Source organism: Rattus rattus, chromosome 10 (genome assembly GCF_011064425.1).
Source record: "Rattus rattus isolate New Zealand chromosome 10, Rrattus_CSIRO_v1, whole genome shotgun sequence".
In the NCBI taxonomy this organism is placed as follows: domain Eukaryota; kingdom Metazoa; phylum Chordata; class Mammalia; order Rodentia; family Muridae; genus Rattus; species Rattus rattus.
Genome location: NC_046163.1, coordinates 41,600,865 through 41,620,614, shown reverse-complemented (window position 1 = coordinate 41,620,614; position 19,750 = coordinate 41,600,865). Strand labels below are relative to the sequence as shown.

The 19,750-nt window shown below is 41.0% G+C and overlaps 1 protein-coding gene across 4 annotated transcripts in view; it reads left to right on the top strand.

Moving 5' to 3' along the window:
• Positions 1-19,750, top strand: part of Dnm3 (dynamin 3) — a 465,110-nt gene that overhangs the window by 138,010 nt on the left and 307,350 nt on the right. For all 4 annotated transcript variants that reach the window (XM_032914813.1, XM_032914814.1, XM_032914816.1 and 1 more), the window contains exons 5-6: positions 16,944-17,042; positions 17,595-17,755. In XM_032914813.1, the coding sequence (XP_032770704.1) occupies positions 16,944-17,042; positions 17,595-17,755 (260 nt within the window). The remainder of the gene's footprint in view (positions 1-16,943; positions 17,043-17,594; positions 17,756-19,750) is intronic.

The window sequence follows — 19,750 nt, the reverse complement described above, 5'->3', positions numbered from 1 at the left end:
GACATAAAGACAGACATGCCAAACTTGACAGAGGAAATTCCATGAGGCTTCAACCCTACACAAAGAACCCAAGGCAACTAAAGAATTCTGAGAGCAGGAGAAACAGTCTCCCCTGGCAGGAGCACACCAATTGGTTATCCAGTGATCATCCCTGAAAGCAGATATACGAGTAACATTATATAGTCTGAGTAGATTTATTAAGGAAACACACACACATGCACATGCACACGCACATGCACCCACCCACCACCACCACCAATTAATGAAATAAGAAGCCATGAATTTGAAAGAGAACAAGAAGAGATGTAGGGAAGGTTTCGGGGAGAGGCAAGAGAATAGAGGAATAAAGTAGTCAGATTGAAATTTCAAAAATAAAAGGAAAATAAGCTTAATAAAAATAAGAAATTATAGTCAGATGAATACAAATAACACTGATATTAAATTAATAGGTATGAATATGCATTGCTTTTTAAGGAGAAATAATGTGTGTAACATATTTTTGCTTTAGGAATTCATTCACTTTGAACTTATTTCTAACACGAATGCAAACTTTAAAGTCTGATCTTTTTCTTTTACAAATGAAGAAAGTGCTAGGAATATTGGTTTAAATCAAAAGATTTGCTGTTTTTGAAAAAAATCATCTATATCACTTCTCTCCAGTTACTCATCCTCTTACATTGAGCATTTACCAGGTTTGACCAAGGCTTTGAAGAAGTCAGGTGTCTGTCTGCTCTGCGGCCATCAAGGGCCACAAGCACATGAGGTCTTACATTTGCATGGGAACCTGCATAGGACGTGCATGGGTTATATCATCGTTAAACTCCAGAGTCAGAGTCATGTGCATCTCAATACATTCTACAACTTTACACAGCCGGTACTTTATTTCCCATGTTTTATTCATGTTATTTGGGTTTTATGCCTATACAATTCAGAGAGATTTATTCAATCGGATGTTATCAGTTGGCACATTTGCAAAGATGTAGATCATCTCCCACGTAAACAGGCTTGCCTAAGAGCAGTTAAGAACTTTCATCGCAGTCTCAGAAAACAAAAGGTTTAAAGATGAGCAAGATAGCTCATTGGGTGTTCCCCAAACCCAAGATGAAATGAGAGAGCCCACTCTCAGAAGCATGTGCACACAAACTCACATTCACAATAATGATCCATTTTATGTCCTGCCCACTTTTCTTCCTATCCATTGTAACGTCCATCAGCCCATTCTATTTTTATGTGCTATCGCAGAAGACTCGTTAGGTGTTCCCTTATCTCCTTTAAAACCAAATATTTTATTTTATCAAGTCCTTTCTCGTGAGGGCAATATTATCCACCTAGCCAGTTTATGCTAATTATTCATTTCATTTTTCTTTCAATATTAAGTTCAATCTCCTTAACTGGGCACTCATAGACTTCCTATACCTTGGACTTTTCTAGCTAATCGCGTCTCTATAATTACTTCAATAATCAGTAATTTTCCTATTATGGAAGCTGATCTGCCTCTTAATATCTCTCTTATTTGTTTTGAGAATAAGTCAACAATGAAAACTGCAATTTAGATATTATTTAGTCCTGAAAGGATCACGTCTAATCTTCATTGTCCAGTGGGCACACCTGAGAAGAGGAGTCTCCGCTGAGGGCTGCCTCCCTCAGATGGCCTGCAGAAGTGTCTGAGGGCAGTTCCTTCATTGCCAGGTAGCGTAGGAGAGTGCAGCCCACTGCAGGACATACTGTGTCTATGCAGGTAGACCAGGGCCAAAAAGGGGCAGGTCTCCTCGAGCCTGAGAGCAAGGCAGTAGGTAACATTTCTCTATGGTTCTCTTTCAAGCTCCTGCCTCGCATTCCTTGCCATGGTTTCTCTTGATGATAGTCTGTAACCTTTAAGTGGAAATCAATGCTTTTCTCCCCAAATCCCCCGATTGTTGTTTTTACCAGCAAAAAGCCAGCTAAGACATATAGTAGGGTTTTCCTCAGGAAAAATCATTCAAATAATGATACATTCTATTTTTGGTTGGGGAAATAAAATGGCTATGATCATAAAACATGAATAAATGTTTGGAGTCTCTCTCTCTCTCTCTCTCTCTCTCCTCTCTCTCTCTCTCTCTCTCTCCACACAGAGACAGAGGGACAGAGACAGAGATACAGAGAGAGAGAGAGAGAGAGAGAGAGAGAGAGAGAGAGAGAGAGAGAGATTTGGATTATTTTAAAAATAAGAACAAAGAAGCAAAATTTGACAATGTAACTGCCGTTAAGATGGGACTTGTTATTGTCAGTGTAGAAGGACAGAAAGCTGTGGGTTACTTACACCAATGTATTCATTCAGTCCTTTGCCACTGGGGGTCACTGTAAAGACGTAGCTTGAAGAAGGTTAAACCTTTCTTGAGCTGCTTTGTGGAATTATTTAACGCGGGAAAAGAAACACTATTCACAGGAACAACTGAAAGAAAAAGAAAAGAAAAAGGCTTAAAATAGATTCCTTCTATTCTGTTGATTTAATTGCAAATTAATAACGATTATTTTCTCAGAGCTTACCTTTACAGTAATGTGAGTCACAGCAAACCGAAAACAATTAAGGTGACCTTAGTATTTCAGAATAAATGTGCTGTCAGGGATTTCTTTTTTTCAAAATTCAAACTAAAAATACAACTAAAACTGGGTCTAGTTTCACAGGCAGTGAGCCCAACTGATGGGGGGCTCAAGCAGGGGGATCATAAGTTCAAGACCTACCTGGGTGACAGAATGAACTAAAGGTTAGCCAGCTGGTGGGGCTCAGCGAGACTCTGTCTAAAAGTGACAAAGAGAAGAAAAGAAGAAAAGAAAAGAACATAAAGAGAGAGCTGGGGGTATTCCTCAGTGAGACAGTGCATAATGTATAGCTTGTCTGAGACCATAGGTTCAACATCAGTGCACATGCACACGTGTGTGTGTGTGTGTATGTGTGTGTGTGTGTGTGTGTGTGCATGCACGTGTGCAGGAGTGTGTGTTTTGAAGGGGAGATAAAAACTGAGAGAGACAGAGAAAGTTAGCTGATAGCTGCTTATGCAATTCCGTCTTACTCTTAGATTTGGATAGAAGCATTTGTTTTTTGTTTTTGTTTTTGTTTTTGTTTTTTGAAGCATTTGTTTTTAACATTCCTATTAATATGGCAACTTTTAACAATGTTTCTATGACAACAATCTGTAAGCCATCTCCTAATATACAACAAAAGTAAATCTAGGTGGTTGTTTCTTAGCTGTATAAATAAAATATGATCCAAACCAACCAAATGAAATCCTGTGACTCCTCCCTCCCTTTCTCCTACTAGGGTGCTAACAGCCTCTAGGGTGCTGTGTGCCTCTGTGTGTGTGTGTGTGTGTGTGTGTGTGTGTGTGTGTGTGTGTGCACAGCAGTTAGGCCAGACAAGGAAGCAGCTGTGAGCTGGAACAAAAGCACAAGCTGTTCTGCTGAAATAGCAGACACATTCCCAGGAAACTTTGCCTTAATAAGAATTTACATTAATGAAACCATAACAACACAAGCATTGCATACGGAAGCAGAGCCAGTGGGTAATAGCACAAACCAAGGAGCCGTGCTGCCAGGGTTTGAGTTTCAGCTCTGCCACTTAATAGCTATGTGAACGTGGTCAGAAACAAAACAGAAAACAAAAACAAAAACAAACAAACAAACAACCCTCTGGGAGTATCTTCCTTGCCCATTTTCCTTATGTCATAGCTGAAGTAGAAATGGGGGTTCTTGCTCTTCTTGAGAGAAACATAGCTTTCACTATCTGCCTACACTTTTCATACAAACATGAGGCATTAAGTGTGGTTTCAAGGCTCAGTCTTGAAAAGGTGGGCATTTTCTTTCTTAACTACCTGCTTCTTGTTACGTCTACACATAAACAGCTGTGCCTAGAGTTTTTCTCCTAGACTTAGCTCTTGAATCTGTTTCTTTCTGTGTTCCTTTGATACAAACGCTGCCCCCAGTTCTCTCTCTCTCTCTTTTCTGAACTCACCGGGGTTAGCTGAGACTACTGTAGGCCAGGGTCTCACCCGAGGTGTATACTTTGTAAGTGTAAAGTCTGAGTTCTTGTTCTGTCTGCCACAATAGAGTTAGAGAACATTTCCTTCACCCTCAAAGATCCCCTCGTGCTAACTCTCAAGCCAGTCTTGACCAGTACACCCCACTCTTGGCCTCAGAAAATCAAGGAAATGGCTTTCTGTCTTCATACATTTGTACTTTCTTGAGTTTTGCTGACGTGGGGCAGTAAATGGGCATTTATTATGCTTGGCTTTCTCTTGAGATCCCTCCATTGCTGCAGGCTTGGCCAGTCATGTTTTCCATTTTCCTGTGTCTACACCGTGTTTGGACAATGCACTTACCTGTGAGGACGGCATTAGGTTATTTCCAGTTTTGAATAATCACCAATGAAGCTGGCCCAACTATCAATGTAGGTGGTTTTTATATTCATACGCTATTTCTCTTGGGAAAACAATCAAGAAAGGGATTTGTGCATGAACACACATTCATCTGAAGAGCCCCACTAAAGAGATATCCAGTTAGAGGCTGCAGTGTTTACCAGCAGTAGCTGAGAGTCTTGGGCGTTGCACATGCTGACAGACATTAGAGCTTGCTAGTTTGGATGCCCTGTGGGGTACTGCCTTGCCCTTCTCTGGTGTGCAACACTGACAGTCTTTCTGTGTCACCATTTGTCATTTGTATGTACTGTTCTTGCCTACTTATTTATTTCTCTCCTTCCCCTACTTATTTTTTTCTTGTTGCTGGGTATTAAAACACATCTTTTCTAAGCAAATTCTCTTTCCCTGAGCTACATTATTAACTCCTTCACCTATTTTCAATTAAACAGTTATCAAATTGAGGTCTTAAAAATACTTTCTTTTTTTTCTGGAAATCTTTTAATCTACATCATGAATGTGTTTTCTCACTTTGTAGCTTACTGTTCTAACCCTAACTCTAGAAGAACACATTTTAATTTTAATGTTCAACTCACTAGTTTTCCTTATGCAGTGCATATTTTCTTGAATTCTCTCTGCATTTACAGAAACTTTTCTTCCTTGATTTTCCTCTAGATGTTTTATAGTTCTAGTTTAAATTTAAGATTGTGATCTTTGTGTGTGTGTGTGTGTGTTGTGTGTGTGTGTATGTATGTGTGTCTGTATATGTGTGCGTGCATATGTGTGTATATGTGTGTGTATGTGTGTGTGCGTGTGTGTGTGTATATACAGTGAAAGGTCAGAGACTCAGTTCTGGGATCATTTTTCTGGGATCATTTGTATATTAAACAGATTATCTCTTCTCCATTGAATTCCACAAATATCTTTGACCAAAGCCAATTATACATGTATGTATATTCATGTATTATATGTTTGCTATTTCATTGATAAATTATTATATCTCTACCTATAATTGCAAATTCTCTACGTTATTCCATTTGTCTGTATAGCTATTCCTGTGCCTGTCTGTATTACACTATTGTGATTACTAGAGCTTTGTATCAAGGCTCGGAAGACTATGTACACATATAGTCTTAGTTTGGCTTTCACTGCTATGAGGAAACACCATGGCCAAGGCAATTGTTATAAAGGCAAACATTTAATTGGGACTGGCTTATAGTTTCAGAGACTTAGTCCACTATCATCATAGCAGGAAGCATGGTCGTGTCCAGGCAGACATGTGGATGGAAAAGGAGATGAGAGTTCTGCATCTTGATTTGAGGGTAACCAGGAAAGACTGACTTCCAAGCAGCTAGGAGGAAGCTCTCTTCCATATTGGGTGTAGCCTGAGCATAGGAGGAGAGCCCCAAGGTCCACCCCACAAAAGCAGACTTCTTTCAACAACACCACACCTCCTAATAGTACTACTTTCTATGGGCCAAGCAAACCATCGTGTATGTGTAGACACGCACACACATATATTATGACTTATAATAGATATGCTATGGGCTTTTCAGTTTCTACAAAAAATGCACTAGGCTTTTGTTTGGAATAACATTAACTCTATAGTTCCTATCATTCTGTATTTTATTCTCTATCTGCATGAGGCTATTAAATTTTTAATTAGTTTAAAGTAAATAAAATTTCAAAATTAGGCCCTCCATCACATTGCTGTAGTTTGGTACCCAGTTTCATATGGCTAATAGCTTTCTCTGAGGAAATCTTACATGTGGGGAGCATTTTTTATTATAATAATAAGTTTTATTGGGCAGCACAATTATATACTAATGTGGAAAAATTAATCCTAACAGTATTGAATGCTCCAATCAGCAGGTGTGGTTTCTCTTTTTATTTAAGTCTTTTTATCACGTATAATTTTCAGTTTAACTTTCCATATAAAATTCATTAGGTATATCTATAGTATTTTATATCTTTTGATTGCTAGTATATAAGTTCTTTTTGTATCTTGGTCTTATTTTTGGAATCTGTGATTTTAATATACATACCTGTTTGGCTCTCATAGATTTTGTTGGTTCTTTGAAATATACTACATATAGAACCATGTTGGGTATAAAATTTTCCTTTCAGCTAAAACAAACAGTCCCCGTTTTCTTCACAGCTGCATACATTTGATTTTCCCTTCTTGCTCTGGCTGAGAGCTCCAGTAGAAGTTGAGTTAAAGAGTAAAAATAAACAATGGAACTGATTTTTTTTTTTTTAAACGAGTCTTTGGACTTAATTGACTATGTTTGTTACTTATTTATACCCTATTCCATCCACTTCCACTCTTTATAACTAATAGTTATACTTCTTACTTTGGATTTAATTTTCCTCTTCTAATTTCTTAAGTTAGAAGTGTGTGTATGTGTGTGTGTGTGTGTGTGTGTGTGTGTGTGTATATATATATATATATATATATGAACATTTTATTAAAGAACAATGCCCCAAATTTTGTAACTTAGTTTCTTTTTGTTGTTGTTGTTGTTTTTTCTTGTTTTATTTATTTATTTTTACACTCTAGATTTTATTCCCCTCCTGGTCCTCCTCCAACTGTTCCACATCTTACTCATACTCTCCCTGTACCACCCCTCCCCATGAGGATGTCCCACCCCACCCACCCCACCAGTCCTCTAAACATCCTGGGGCCTCCAGTCTCTTGAAGATTAGGTGCATCTTCTCTGACTGAACCCAGACCTGGGAGTCCTCTGCTGTACATGTGTTGGAGGCCTCATCTCGGCTGGTGTGTGCTGCCTGGTTGGTGATCCAGTGTCAGAGATCTCGGGGGTCCAGGTTAATTGAGATTCCTACAGAGTTGCCCTCCTCCTCAGCTTCCTCCAGCTTTCCCCTAATTCATCCACAGGGGTCAGCAGCTTCTGTTCATTGGTTGGGTGCACATATCTACATCTGACTCTTCCAGCTGCTTGTTGGGTCTTTTGGAGGGCAGTCATGAGAGGTCTTTTTTTTTTTTTTGTAAGCACTCCATAGCCTCAGTAATGGTGTCAGGTCTTGGGGCCTCCCCTTGAGCTGGATCCCACTTTGGGCCTGTCACTGGACCTTCTTTTCCTCAGGCTCTTCTCCATTTCCATCCCTGCATTTTTTTTTCAGATGGGAACAATTATTTTTTTTCCTCCATCTTTATTAAATTGGATATTTCTTATTTGCATTTCAATTGTTATTCCCTTTCCCGGTTTCCAGGCCAACGTCCCCCTAACTCCTCCCCGTCCCATTCTATATGGGTGTTCCCTTCCCCATCCACCCCCATTACCGCCCTTCCCCCAAGAATCCCATCACTGGTGGTCCAGCCTTGGCAGGACCAAGGGCTTCCCCTTCCACTGGTGCTCTTACTAGGCTATTCATTGCCCAGGGTCAGTCCATGTATAGTTTTTGGGTAGTGACTTAGTCCCTGGAAGCTCTGGTTGGTTGGCATTGCTGTTCATATGGGGTCTCAAGCCCCTTCAAGTTCTTTCAGTTCTTTCTCTGAATCCTTCAACAAGGGTCCCATTCTCAGTTCAGTGGTTTGCTGCTGGCATTCGCCTATGTATTTGTCATATTCTGGCTGTGTCTCGCAGGAGAGATCTACATCTGGTTCCAGACAGGAACAATTATAGATCAGAATTTTGACTGTGGGATAGCAACCCCATCCCTCACTTGATGCCCCGTCTTTCTGCTGGAGGTAGGCCTTATAAGTTTCCTCTCCCCACTGTAGGGAATTTCATCTAGGGTTTCCCCCTTTGAGTCCTGAGGGTCTCTCACCTCAAGGTCTCTGGTGCATTCTGGAGGGTCCTCACAACCTCCTTCCTCCCAAGGTCACCTGTTTCCATTCTTTCTGCTGGCCCTCAGTGCAGTCCTTTTCCCCCATCCAATACCAGATCATGTTCCCCTCTCCCCCAACCCCATCTCTTTCCCCTCCCTTGTCCCTCCCTCTCTCTTTTAAACCTTCATTGGTTGGCGATAGCATTTGAAAACTTCTAAGCTTTAGGGTAGATATATACCAAACATTTGATATGGCACGCCTTTATTTTATTCGATTTAGAATGCAGATGACCTCTCACACATGATAAATCTATGAGCTGATGAACCAGCACAAGTTGAGAATGCCATGAAATTCAAAATGTCATCAATATACTTAATATATGGGACAGCACAGCTTTGAATCAAAATATACTGCCGAGAACCAGTTGTTCACGTCTTGGCAGGCTCAGTTGTAGGTTTCTGTCATTGATTAGCATGATAGACCCATATATTGTACCACAGATACCTAGTGCAGAAAAGGATCAAAATGTAAAATTCAGACTATGGGTGAATGCGTCTTGCTTTGCTCTATCTTAGAGTCCAGACACCCTTGGGCTGGGGAAATGGTTCAGGGTAACCATACTTGTTGTTCAGCCCAATGACCCTGGGATCCCTGGGACCCATGTGGAGAAAGGAGAGAAATGACTCCTGAAGGTTTTTCTGTGACTTCCACATGTGTGTTGTGGAATGTGTGCACATGCCTAAAGACATGCAAGTGTACACAAACGATATTTTTAAAATCACTCTAGGTTGAACCATAGTAAATTGAGGATTGTCTGCATTCTAAACTTTCTTTATGACCTCTTTTATAGGCCATGGTTATTTCAAGACTTATTCTCTAATTTCAAAATATTTTGGAATTATAGAAAACTTTCTGATATGAGTTTATGTATGAGGTTTTTGTAAAGGTGGAATTTTTAAAAGCACGTATATGCATATTCATCTGAATAGGAATATGTGCACACGGAGGCAAGAGAGGGTATTGGATCTCCGAGAGCTGGACTTACGCAGTTCAGAACTGCCTGATACGGGTGCTGGAATGTAAACTTGCGTCCTCTGCATCAGCAGTAAGCACGTTTAAGCCCTGAGCCATCTCCCTACCCCTAAGTGTTAGATATTTCAGATTTTACTTTATGGAGTTCTGAATTTTATTGTTTTCTTTAAAAAAAAAATGTAGTAGACTTAGTTTTAGAACATAGCTACATCACCAGAAGATCAGTTTGTTTGTTGTTGTTGTTTACTTGTTGTTGTTTGTATGATTTCCATGTTTCCAAAGTCTTAGTCTGTTGTTGTAAAAATATAAAAATAAAAATGCATTGTTGGTCTTTTACCCCGCTAGGCCCACTCCACGATGTCCCAAGATGTCTGCTAGATATCTTGGCAGAAACACAGCCCAGCCGCACACTTTCTTACACTCAAACCCTCACATAAAAGAACACACAACACAATAATCTTAGATCCAATTGGTAAAATATAACTGCCCACTTAAACATACAAAGCCCGGTACTATCCATCCCTTGAGAACATTAATAACAACCTGTAAATACACAGAGCAGAATCTTAACATCACCTGCCATCTTGTCCTTGTGTCCCTTCCTCTCCCTTAGTCTCCTCCTCTTCCTTCAAACTTCCCTCCCGCCCAGCCCTTTCTTCTCCTCCAATGACAGGCCTCCTTCTATCCTGTACCTGCCCCTCACCTGTACTTTACAAATTCAATGGAGAGGTGGTTCTGGTGAAGTCACCTGAGTTCTGAGTCCTTGACTAGGCAGCTGTCCTTGGGGCAGTGGAATTAGCATCAAAATACAGTAACTTCAGGGCAAACCACAACATTAGTCTGCAGTAGTGTTTCCTGAGGTTTGGCCCATCTGGTGCCTCCTGTGTCCCATCTTCCAGGTTCCGTCTGTGTTTGCCCAGTAGGGTCTTAAATGACTCCCGTTCCTATGAAAGCTCTGGAAATTATTCGCCTTAGAGTATCCTAGGTATGTTCTTTTGTCCACAAGCCACATGGAGTTTTTACCTAATGTGCACATCTGTTTACAGAGACTTGAACAACCCCTGTGAAAATTTCTGGAGCTCTTTCCTTTCTCCTTCTTATCTGGTGCACTATTCTGCAGAGGCTAATGTCTCAGTGTCCTTAAATGTTAGCCTGTGTCTCCTGAACTAAGAATGACTACTGGTGTCTACTTGGATGTCATCCTCCTATTCACAGCCTGAAAAGTGCCACCAAGTAGAAAGTGGCTGCTGCGGGTCATTTTGTTCTTCTCCTCTCATTGTCACAGTTCTGTGAAACGCGTTGCTCGATGTCTGAAACAGTTTTCATATTAGCTCGTGTCTGCTTTCCTAGAGCTTGTAAAGGAGAGGTGTGTCTAAGGCTGGGGAGATACGTCTCAGTGAATAAAGTGCTTGACGCACAAGCGTGAGGACCAGAGATGAGATCCCTGGTACCTATGTAAATGTTGGGTGGGTGTGATAGCCTGCCCATAATCCCAACACATGGGATCAGCCAATTCTAGATTCAAGTGAGAGATACTGCCTCAGCATATACTGTGGAGAGTGACAGAGGAAGATACATGGCCTCTACTTATGATCTCTGCATGCATGTGATGTTATGTGCTTGTACATGCTTTCTGACATGTGTACCCATAGACATGACCACACACACACACACACACACACACACACACGTGTACAGATACATACAGACACACTGCACATTCAGCAAAGAAGGATATATCTGAATTCCATTATTATTATGATTTGAGGCAGAAATTATTGATGATTCTTAATTGACTTTTGTTTTCTTCTCTTGTTTGAGTCATAAGTACATGTGATATTTTAAAAGATCAACAGACGTAAATTTGTAGATTTTTTTTGGGATCTCTGATTTCTATTTACAAAATGATAAATTTCTTGTGTGACTAATATGTTTTTGGAACATTTCGTTTTAAGTGGCAAGGAACAAACAGGACAAATGAGCTCTCTAGATATTTCCAGTAGTAGCTTTCACAAGATATCCTGTGCATCCAGGCTGCAACTAGTTTAGAACACAGACGAGCTTTCCGACTGACCTGCGGTAATCGTTTCTCTGCCTCTGAAGCTTTCCACATTGGTGTTCATCATGGCGGTTCTCTTCAAAGATGGACCGCGCCTATCAACGAACCGTATTACTCAGACTCAGGCGTACGTGTAGGCATCCTACATGCACTGTCCCTCTCCAAGCTTTCATTCCCAGACCCAGGCTCTTTCCATCTTGCCATGCTTAGGCACCTCATGATCTGTTAGGACTCTACCCAGAAGACAAAAGGCAAACAGACATTTAGGGACAGGCATGGGAGAGGTCATAAGGACCAACTCTAAAACTGACACATGGCAGGTTTTGTGTATATCCCTTTAGCGTGATCTTAACAGGACCGACATAAGGCACATTGCTGCTCACTTGTAAATGAGGCATGGACGCTAAATTTAGCTCCATGCCGGGGAGAAGAAGGAAGCGTGAGCAGCTGACACACAGCAGGAGGTTTAGGTGCATGGGGGTTCTGTTTTGCCTCAGTTCTGTTTTGGAGCAAAACATCTCAGTGAAGGAAGCACTGTATGCAGATTTTCCTGTTTTTGAAATAATCCTCTGTTCTTTGTTCTTTCTCTCTCCCTCTTCCATTTTCTTATATTTTTCTCCCCACTCTCCTTTTCCGACATTACAATTCCCCAGTACTTGGCTTTATCTCTGGACTGTTGTAGTGAACAAGAACAGCATAGCATCTCTCCTGCCAGCATAGATTTTCAGTGCTTTATACTATGTAGTTAGCGTGTCACTCAGTAACACATGGAATAATATTTGCTGATGACTTTGAAAATGAGAAGAACTGTTTTCAGCAGAGTTAGAAGTAACAAGAAAATAAAATTCATGGAAAACTTATGGAAAAAAAATAGGTTAAGCCCTTCCCATTCACCACTGGTTGCTTTCAGAGATAAATATTCAATAACCATTGCCAAACAGAAAGAGCTTCATTTATTTCACCCCCGACCCCACCTAAACCTAAACCATGCACAAACTGAAGTAATATAATTTAATAAGTATGTTTTTAATTTTTCTGTGTATATTTTGGTATTCCTTCTATAATGACTATTTTTTTTTATTGTTGTTATTTAACTGTGTACTCTGTTCCAGATTGCTTTCCCGGCAACTGATAATGCTGGCTTAGTTTCACTCCACTTCTTAGATGTTTAGTAGCACACATGAGTGGAAAAAATGGCAGCATCCTCATAATAAATCACTGTGTACTGGCAGTGAGCCTGGGTGGCATGGAAGAATGTTGAATGTTGTCATGGAACTACTCTAGAATGTGTATTTCAATTTCTGTATGATTCTGATAAAAATAGATAACTTTGTGTCTTCATTAAGTTATTTGGCTCATAAACTCAATTCCCACTGTGTTTACCACCTATATGAATGACTTAACACACACACACATGCACATACATCCACACACATGCACACACATGTGCATATGCACATACATACACACATGCACACACATGCAAGTGCACACACGTGCATTATACATGCACATACATGCACACACATGTGCATATGCACACACACATGCACACACATGCATGTGCACATGCATGCACACACATGCACACACATGCATATGCATGCACACATATGCATGCCCACAGTGTGGAGGTGTCTTGCTCTGTACTCTCGTGGTTTTTACAGTGAAGTATGTCCAGCAGTGTTTAGCTTTTTCTGCTTCAACACTAAACACTAGTTTACTCATTTGTTGGGACATCAACTGGGAAATCACACTTTATTTTCCTGGGATAATAATAACATTCCCTTTAACACCCCAAGAATTGCCTTATGGAAGCATAAACCAGGTTTCCCCACTCGAAGTCTGATTCCCAAGGGGGTCTCCCATTCCAACTGCTGCTTTTGTAAAGCGGAAGTGTGGTTTCTTCACCTGCCTCGCCAAAACTATTGGGCAGCGTCTTTCACTGGGATCTTACATCTGACAGAAGTGCAAGGAGTTGCTGCTGGGTTTGCCCATTTCTGCTTTTACCTGTTGTGAGGGTGGGTCTGAGAAGTCTGCCTGCTAGGCTAGACTCGTGCCCTTCTAGCTTAGATCCCAGAGCGATTATCTTCTCCCTTTGTGTGATAAGCCAGGGTGCATATAAAACTTTTTTAGAAAGGCTATCTTTTCAGAGTTGGCAAGGAGTGTAGCCAATAGCCAGTCCTGGCCACCAGGGAGCTGTGGTGTGCGGCTCCCCGACTGACAGATTCGGTTTTCTCCTGAGGAAATGAACAGCCCAGAGCTGAGAAAGGGCAAGAGGTCCCTTCCTAAGTCGGTGCACTGAACTTCCTGACTACCTAAGCAGCAGATTTTGAGATGTCTGTCCCTTCTCGAGGTCAAGCCCAGGGTCGCTGGTTCTCAGCATCGTGGCTGTCCTTTATTGGACAACAGCACAGTGGAGACACAATAGTGAAAATTGTAACAGCTCCGAACTTTCTGTTTTCTCAAGTGTGGAAGGAGTGTTCTCAGCTGTAGCTAGCTCTTCACTCACCGCTAAGGATACCTCTTCCCATCTGGAAACCACTCCCATCTCCAGAATTCTGACTTGGAGGCGCTACCTAGTTCTATCTATAGAGAAGTGGCTGTTACTTATAGAATCTGAGAACTGAGGTGCACAAGAATTAGTCGGACTAACCATGGAACAAGGTTGTTGGATTTAGCGAACTCCAGCTCCACGGGTAGAGGCTGTGTCCCCAGGCAAGTGTATTTTCCTCTCACTCCGCCTCAACCTGTGTCATTGTATCTCATATGGTTTTCGTTTCGAGTTCCTAATGAGACTGGCACAGGATCAGGGATCGACAATGTGTTTTGTTTTATGCAGGTCTTTAAATTCCCAGGGGCTTGCCTGGGAAGCCTTTGAAATCTCCTTTGACAATGGCTTTTTGAGATCCATCAATTCAGGCCTTGCCTCTGCCAGCAGGAGTTCATTCATTGATTATTTTAAGCTGCCTATTTGCAGAACCAAATGTGAAGAAAGAGAAAATAGGCCTCTTCTCCATTTCTGGTACGCCACCTCACTGAGAGAGGACTGGGCTGCCTTTGCAGAAGTACAGTAGGAAAAAGATGCTTTATGACAAGTTTTTAAAAATTAAAATTATACATACATATTCCTTAAAGTCACACACATACATACACATTTAAGATATATTTAATATATTACATATTAATATTATGTATGATATCGCACATATACATATATATTTATATTTGGCTCCAACCCTCCTGATTCCTGATTCCCAGTTCCCGGAAGTACCCACTCAACCTACGTAGCTGTTGCGGTTGGTATTTGCCTCCCTGTCTCTAATGTAATAGGCTCACACTGCTGCTTCTTGGAATTTAAAAGCTTTGCACTTTTATTTGACTTTGTAGAGCAGAGGAAGAAAACCTAAAAGTCACTCTCCCATATCTAAGTGCACTTGAACAGAGGTGCATATTTGATTCCAAACCCAAAAGAAGAAGGGACGAGGAGGTATAAAGCCATACTGAGTCATTTTATATTTACTTAGAATTACACATAATATATGAATATATATTTAATTAAAATTATGCCACTTCAGGGGACAGCGCTCCTCCCCAGAACTATAAACTATCCAATGAAAACCTCATGGATGGCATGAAAAACCCTTTGAGTTAATGGAGGGAGTTCAAGAGACCCCCTCCCCCAAAAACCAATATAGGCTATTGCCATTGGCCTTGGTGGCTTCCAGTAAAAAGGGGTGCAACCCTACTGCAGAAGATAGCACACAGCTCCTAGTTCTCACTTCTTCAACTTACCCCCTTGTTTTGTAGGGTACACACTTTACAAGGTACCTGAAAAATAAAAGGAGCTTAGATATTCTTGGATTTTGTGAGACTGTAGTAAGATTTTTCCCCACTCTGTCACATTTATTGATAAATTAGAACCTAGGTTATTTTTTTCCTTCTGAATTTTGAAACAATTTCTCTGTTGCTTTGGGTTTCCAGTTTGCTTCTGGGAAGAACGAGATGGTTGTGACTCCCGACCGTTTCCATGCGGCTTCCTTTTTAAACTCATCTGGCAGAATTTCTGGAACATTCTGTTTCTAGTGGTTTGAAATCTGACACCGATGTGACAAATTGCTTATGTTCTCACTTCGTGCTGGGCACTCCCTGAGTTCATTCAATTTCTAAAATCATACCTTTCACTTCTGGGACATTTTTCTTGAATAGGATCTTCTTAACCCAAGACTGTTTCTGCACGGGCTCTCCTCTCTGGGACACTAATTGTGCAGGCATCGTATCTTCATAGGCATTTGTTTCGTTTTTAAAGGTATTTTTTTTTCTGGATGATTCACCAACCACATCTTCTGACCGCTGTGCTAACATTTTCACCTCCACTTTATCTGAGCGATTCTATGGTGGTTCTTTACAAACGAAAAGCTTCTTTTGCTGCAAGGATACTAATAAAAACAATGAAAATTCCTGTCTCGTTCATCCTTTGCCTTGTGTGTGTAACTTGGAAAGTCACAATGCTACATGACAACTCTTTTCATTCATGGTGGGATGCATATGCACGAGAGTGGTCTTGTAAGATTGTTATGGCACTTTAAGATTCTTAGGGCCCAGTGACATCATCGCCTTCAAAATACCACAGTGAAATGCCTTCCTCGTGTTTGTGGTGATTCTGCTGTGAATATGCCCAGTCCTCTATCAGTGTAAGGCGGGTAGCACGCGTTCGATCACCTATGCACAGAAAGCTTTGTCATAGTATGACTGGGTCACTGATTTATTTACTAGGAGCTACTGTCTTTCTCCTCCTAGTGATGACAGGGGCTGGGTTATAGCTCAGCTGGTAGGGCACATGCCTTGCCTCACAATTTCTCAGTTTGAGCTCTAGAACTCACATGCAAAAGGCCAGGCATAGTGTTGTGTGCCTGCCAGCCCAGCGCTGAGAAAGCAGAGACAAATGCATTCCTGGGACTTGCAGCCTGACTAGCTCAGTCTACTTAGTTCTAGGCCAACAAGAGAGCTTATTGGTAGAGAAAAAGAGGGGAGGGTCAATGATGCCTGAAGAGCAATACCTGAGATTGTTTCTGGATGTCCACTTGTGTGCACACGCACAAATGTGCACACCCCTACACACATGTGCATGCACATATATCAAGCATAAAACCTTATCTCACCTTAGGCTGGCTGCAGTCTCACATCTCAGGCTAGTTGCCTCTCTTGCTTACACCAGGAGGCCCTATTGAGACACTGCACCATGCCACTTACTTTACATAAATATATTCTACGATGATTGCATCAAAAACTGTGATGAATTCTACACACAACACATCTCTCAGAATACATCCCTGTGATCAAGTGAGACATGGCTATATTTAGACGTACTTTTGTGACTCAGCTGATTTTCTCTCTTGGATGGAAAATTATCTCCTGGATAAGTGGGTTTGTAAGCCCCCCTCCCCCTTATTACACAGATAATCAGCAGGCGTGTGTGACCGCAGACTGGAAGCAAAGAGAGCCATAGAGAAACAGGGATGCGAAGGGCCTGGATTATGAGCCTTACATGTAGAGCCATAGAGAAACAGGGATGCGAAGGGCCTGGATTATGAGCCTTACATGAGACACTTGAGCCCCTAGGATTTTTTTGCAAACTGTATGGTGAGAATTGTGCTTGTTTCTGATCCAGGCCTGAGGACCATTGGCGTTATCACCAAGCTGGATCTCATGGATGAAGGGACGGATGCCAGGGACGTACTAGAGAACAAGCTGCTACCTCTCCGCAGGGGTAAGGTACCGCGCTTTCTCCCGGCCTGCCTTTGATAACATGGCAGAGAAATGACGGGCAAGCCACAGGGAGGCTTGGCTCTACTGCTTCCTCTGTTAAAAGGGAATGACTTATTATTGGCTATACTTCATATGGAATGGCACACTGCTCCCAAGTGTTGTATTAAAGAACATTTCAAGAAGAGAACTATGTCTTAAAATAACAGGAATCGGAAAACGGGAAAGGAAGGAGCTCAAAGGAAGGTTATAAATATCCATCCTAGGCTACATAAATACACACTGTTCTGTGTTGAGTATATTTACTTGCCTGCTATGTGATACAAGAGATGAGAGATAGTTCCTTAAAGCATGCAGAGCTTTAATGTCGATGTCAACAATCTATCAATAGCCAAACCAATGGCATTTATTGAACAGCGAGGTCTTGGATGGAATGTTGTCGAAAGACACAGACTTTAGGCCTTAAAACTAATTTTGCCTGTTAGAGAGCCTTGATGTTTCTCTGAATGAAGTGGCAGGAAGTGTGCCAAACCCCATGGTTTGTGTTTCGTTTCAGGCTATGTGGGGGTGGTCAACCGAAGCCAGAAGGACATAGATGGAAAGAAGGACATTAAGGCAGCTATGCTGGCAGAAAGGAAATTTTTTCTCTCTCACCCGGCGTATAGACACATTGCTGATCGGATGGGGACCCCACACCTCCAGAAGGTCCTGAATCAGGTAAAATTATTTTTTTAAGCAGTAAGTATAATTATGAAAGGTGTAGATTACCAGAATGAACATTTCTTATTATAAAATTTTATTTTGTCCAGGTTAAGATTCACTCTGCTTTTAATAATTTTCAACATTAATCGTTTAGATCCACATTCTTACCATTCTCATGGAATCCACCTCACTATCCAAAGAAAAACCACACTGATTTAGGAACAGTAAACAGGCAACACAGGCGTGAGCATGTATCCACTCACAGTACTCAGCATCTTAAGTTAAACATACACAGATCTGACAGGGTAGCCTCTTAGGATCTGTTTCAATGTCCAGCTGTGATGGTTATGTTAGATTCTTCCATTAACTGTTTCATAGTTTTATTAAATCTTTATTGGTTTTTTAATTTAAAATATTGAAGCAATAAATCTTGATGAAGTAATCATTGATTTCCACTAACCTAAAACATCTTTTCCAGATAACACACTCACTCCAAATAAATAGATTTGGAGTTGGCATTCGGCCTACCCTCTTCTCTGCATCACATACATCATTCCCATAAGCCCTCAGTCCACTTGCTTACACATCTTCTCTCCATAAGGGAATTGAACATCTTGGCAAGCACGGGTAGTCATTGAAAACAGCCTTCCTTCTTGAGTTTCCATTGCATTGACTTACATTCTGAGTTGCTTCTGTCACAAATATCCTAACAGTTTCTATATGAACTCTTCTTTATGAATGTGGTCTGCCAATGAGTCAGTCATGAATGTCCTGATTGTTGGCTCCTTGACGGAATCAGAGGAAGTTGTCATGGTAACAGTAGCTGATATTGTGTCTGGACTACTTGGGTAAAACAACTGAGAAAGTTTTAGAAAATAAAGACCAATAATATACTTTTAAGTGATGTAACAGACCACCATAAAATTCATGCTTCTTAATGAAGGGGAAATGAGCGTTTAGAAGTCATGAGGCAGCATTTGGCTGTATCATTTAAGACACCAATACATTTTGAACAGCTACACAAGTTGGCCATGTAATAACCACACTATTCTTCTACCAGTGTAGCCAGTGTTAGTAACATTTCCTATGTTACTGTTTCCATGCTCCTATTGGTGTAAGTAAACTAGAAACAGAATGAAAGCTATCTTAGGGAAAAATCTACTAATATGCTTAGAAATTCAAAGTTAGAAATAAAGAAGGTTTTGAATAGTAGAAACCCTGAAGGGCATGATTCACCCATTTCGGTTGCCAATGGTCACTAAGTCAGAACATAATTGGATTCTCATTGGATGAAATTTGGCTGGATTTTGTGCTGAAGGTTTTTCCTTTACCGCATAACTACTCTCTGTAACTTCAAATACCTTCACTCTGCTAGAAATTCGGATGACTTTATTAGTGATTCAATGCTGTGTCCCGCCCCCTAAAAAAACAGTTGGCATGGACAAGTTGGGACATAGCATGGTATTTTTGAAAGATTGAGAAGCGCGCCATCATGGCTGGAAGACATGGGATCATTGGAAAGAGATGGAGTTGGGGAGGCAGCCAGTGTCTAGGACCTCTAATGTTCACAAGTGCGAGTTAAGAACTTCTACTATTGTCCTGAGCAGAAATATTGGTTTAAGAGACCTAATAAAAATAATAAAAGGTAGAATTAAAATTGAGGAGACCGGTTAGTAGGAAGGTGAAAAAACTGTGCCAGCTTGGTCTTTGTCAGGGCTAGTAGCTTTGAGAAATGCAGATGAGAGCTGAGAACTTATTGACACAATAGAGCTTGGGATGGTGACCAAAATCTTTGGTGAGTGACTAGTTAACTAAACTAAGTTCCACGTTCTCAAATGTTAGGAAGTTGGACACCTGTAGGAGAAGTGAGGTGTGCTGGTTGGATTTCACAGATATGAGAAAGTACCCCAAACAAACAACTTACAAGGAAAAGAGACCAATTTTGGCTCCCGTCTTGGAGTTCAGTCCATGGTCATCTGATTCTCCTGTGCTAGGCCTTCAAGGCGGAGA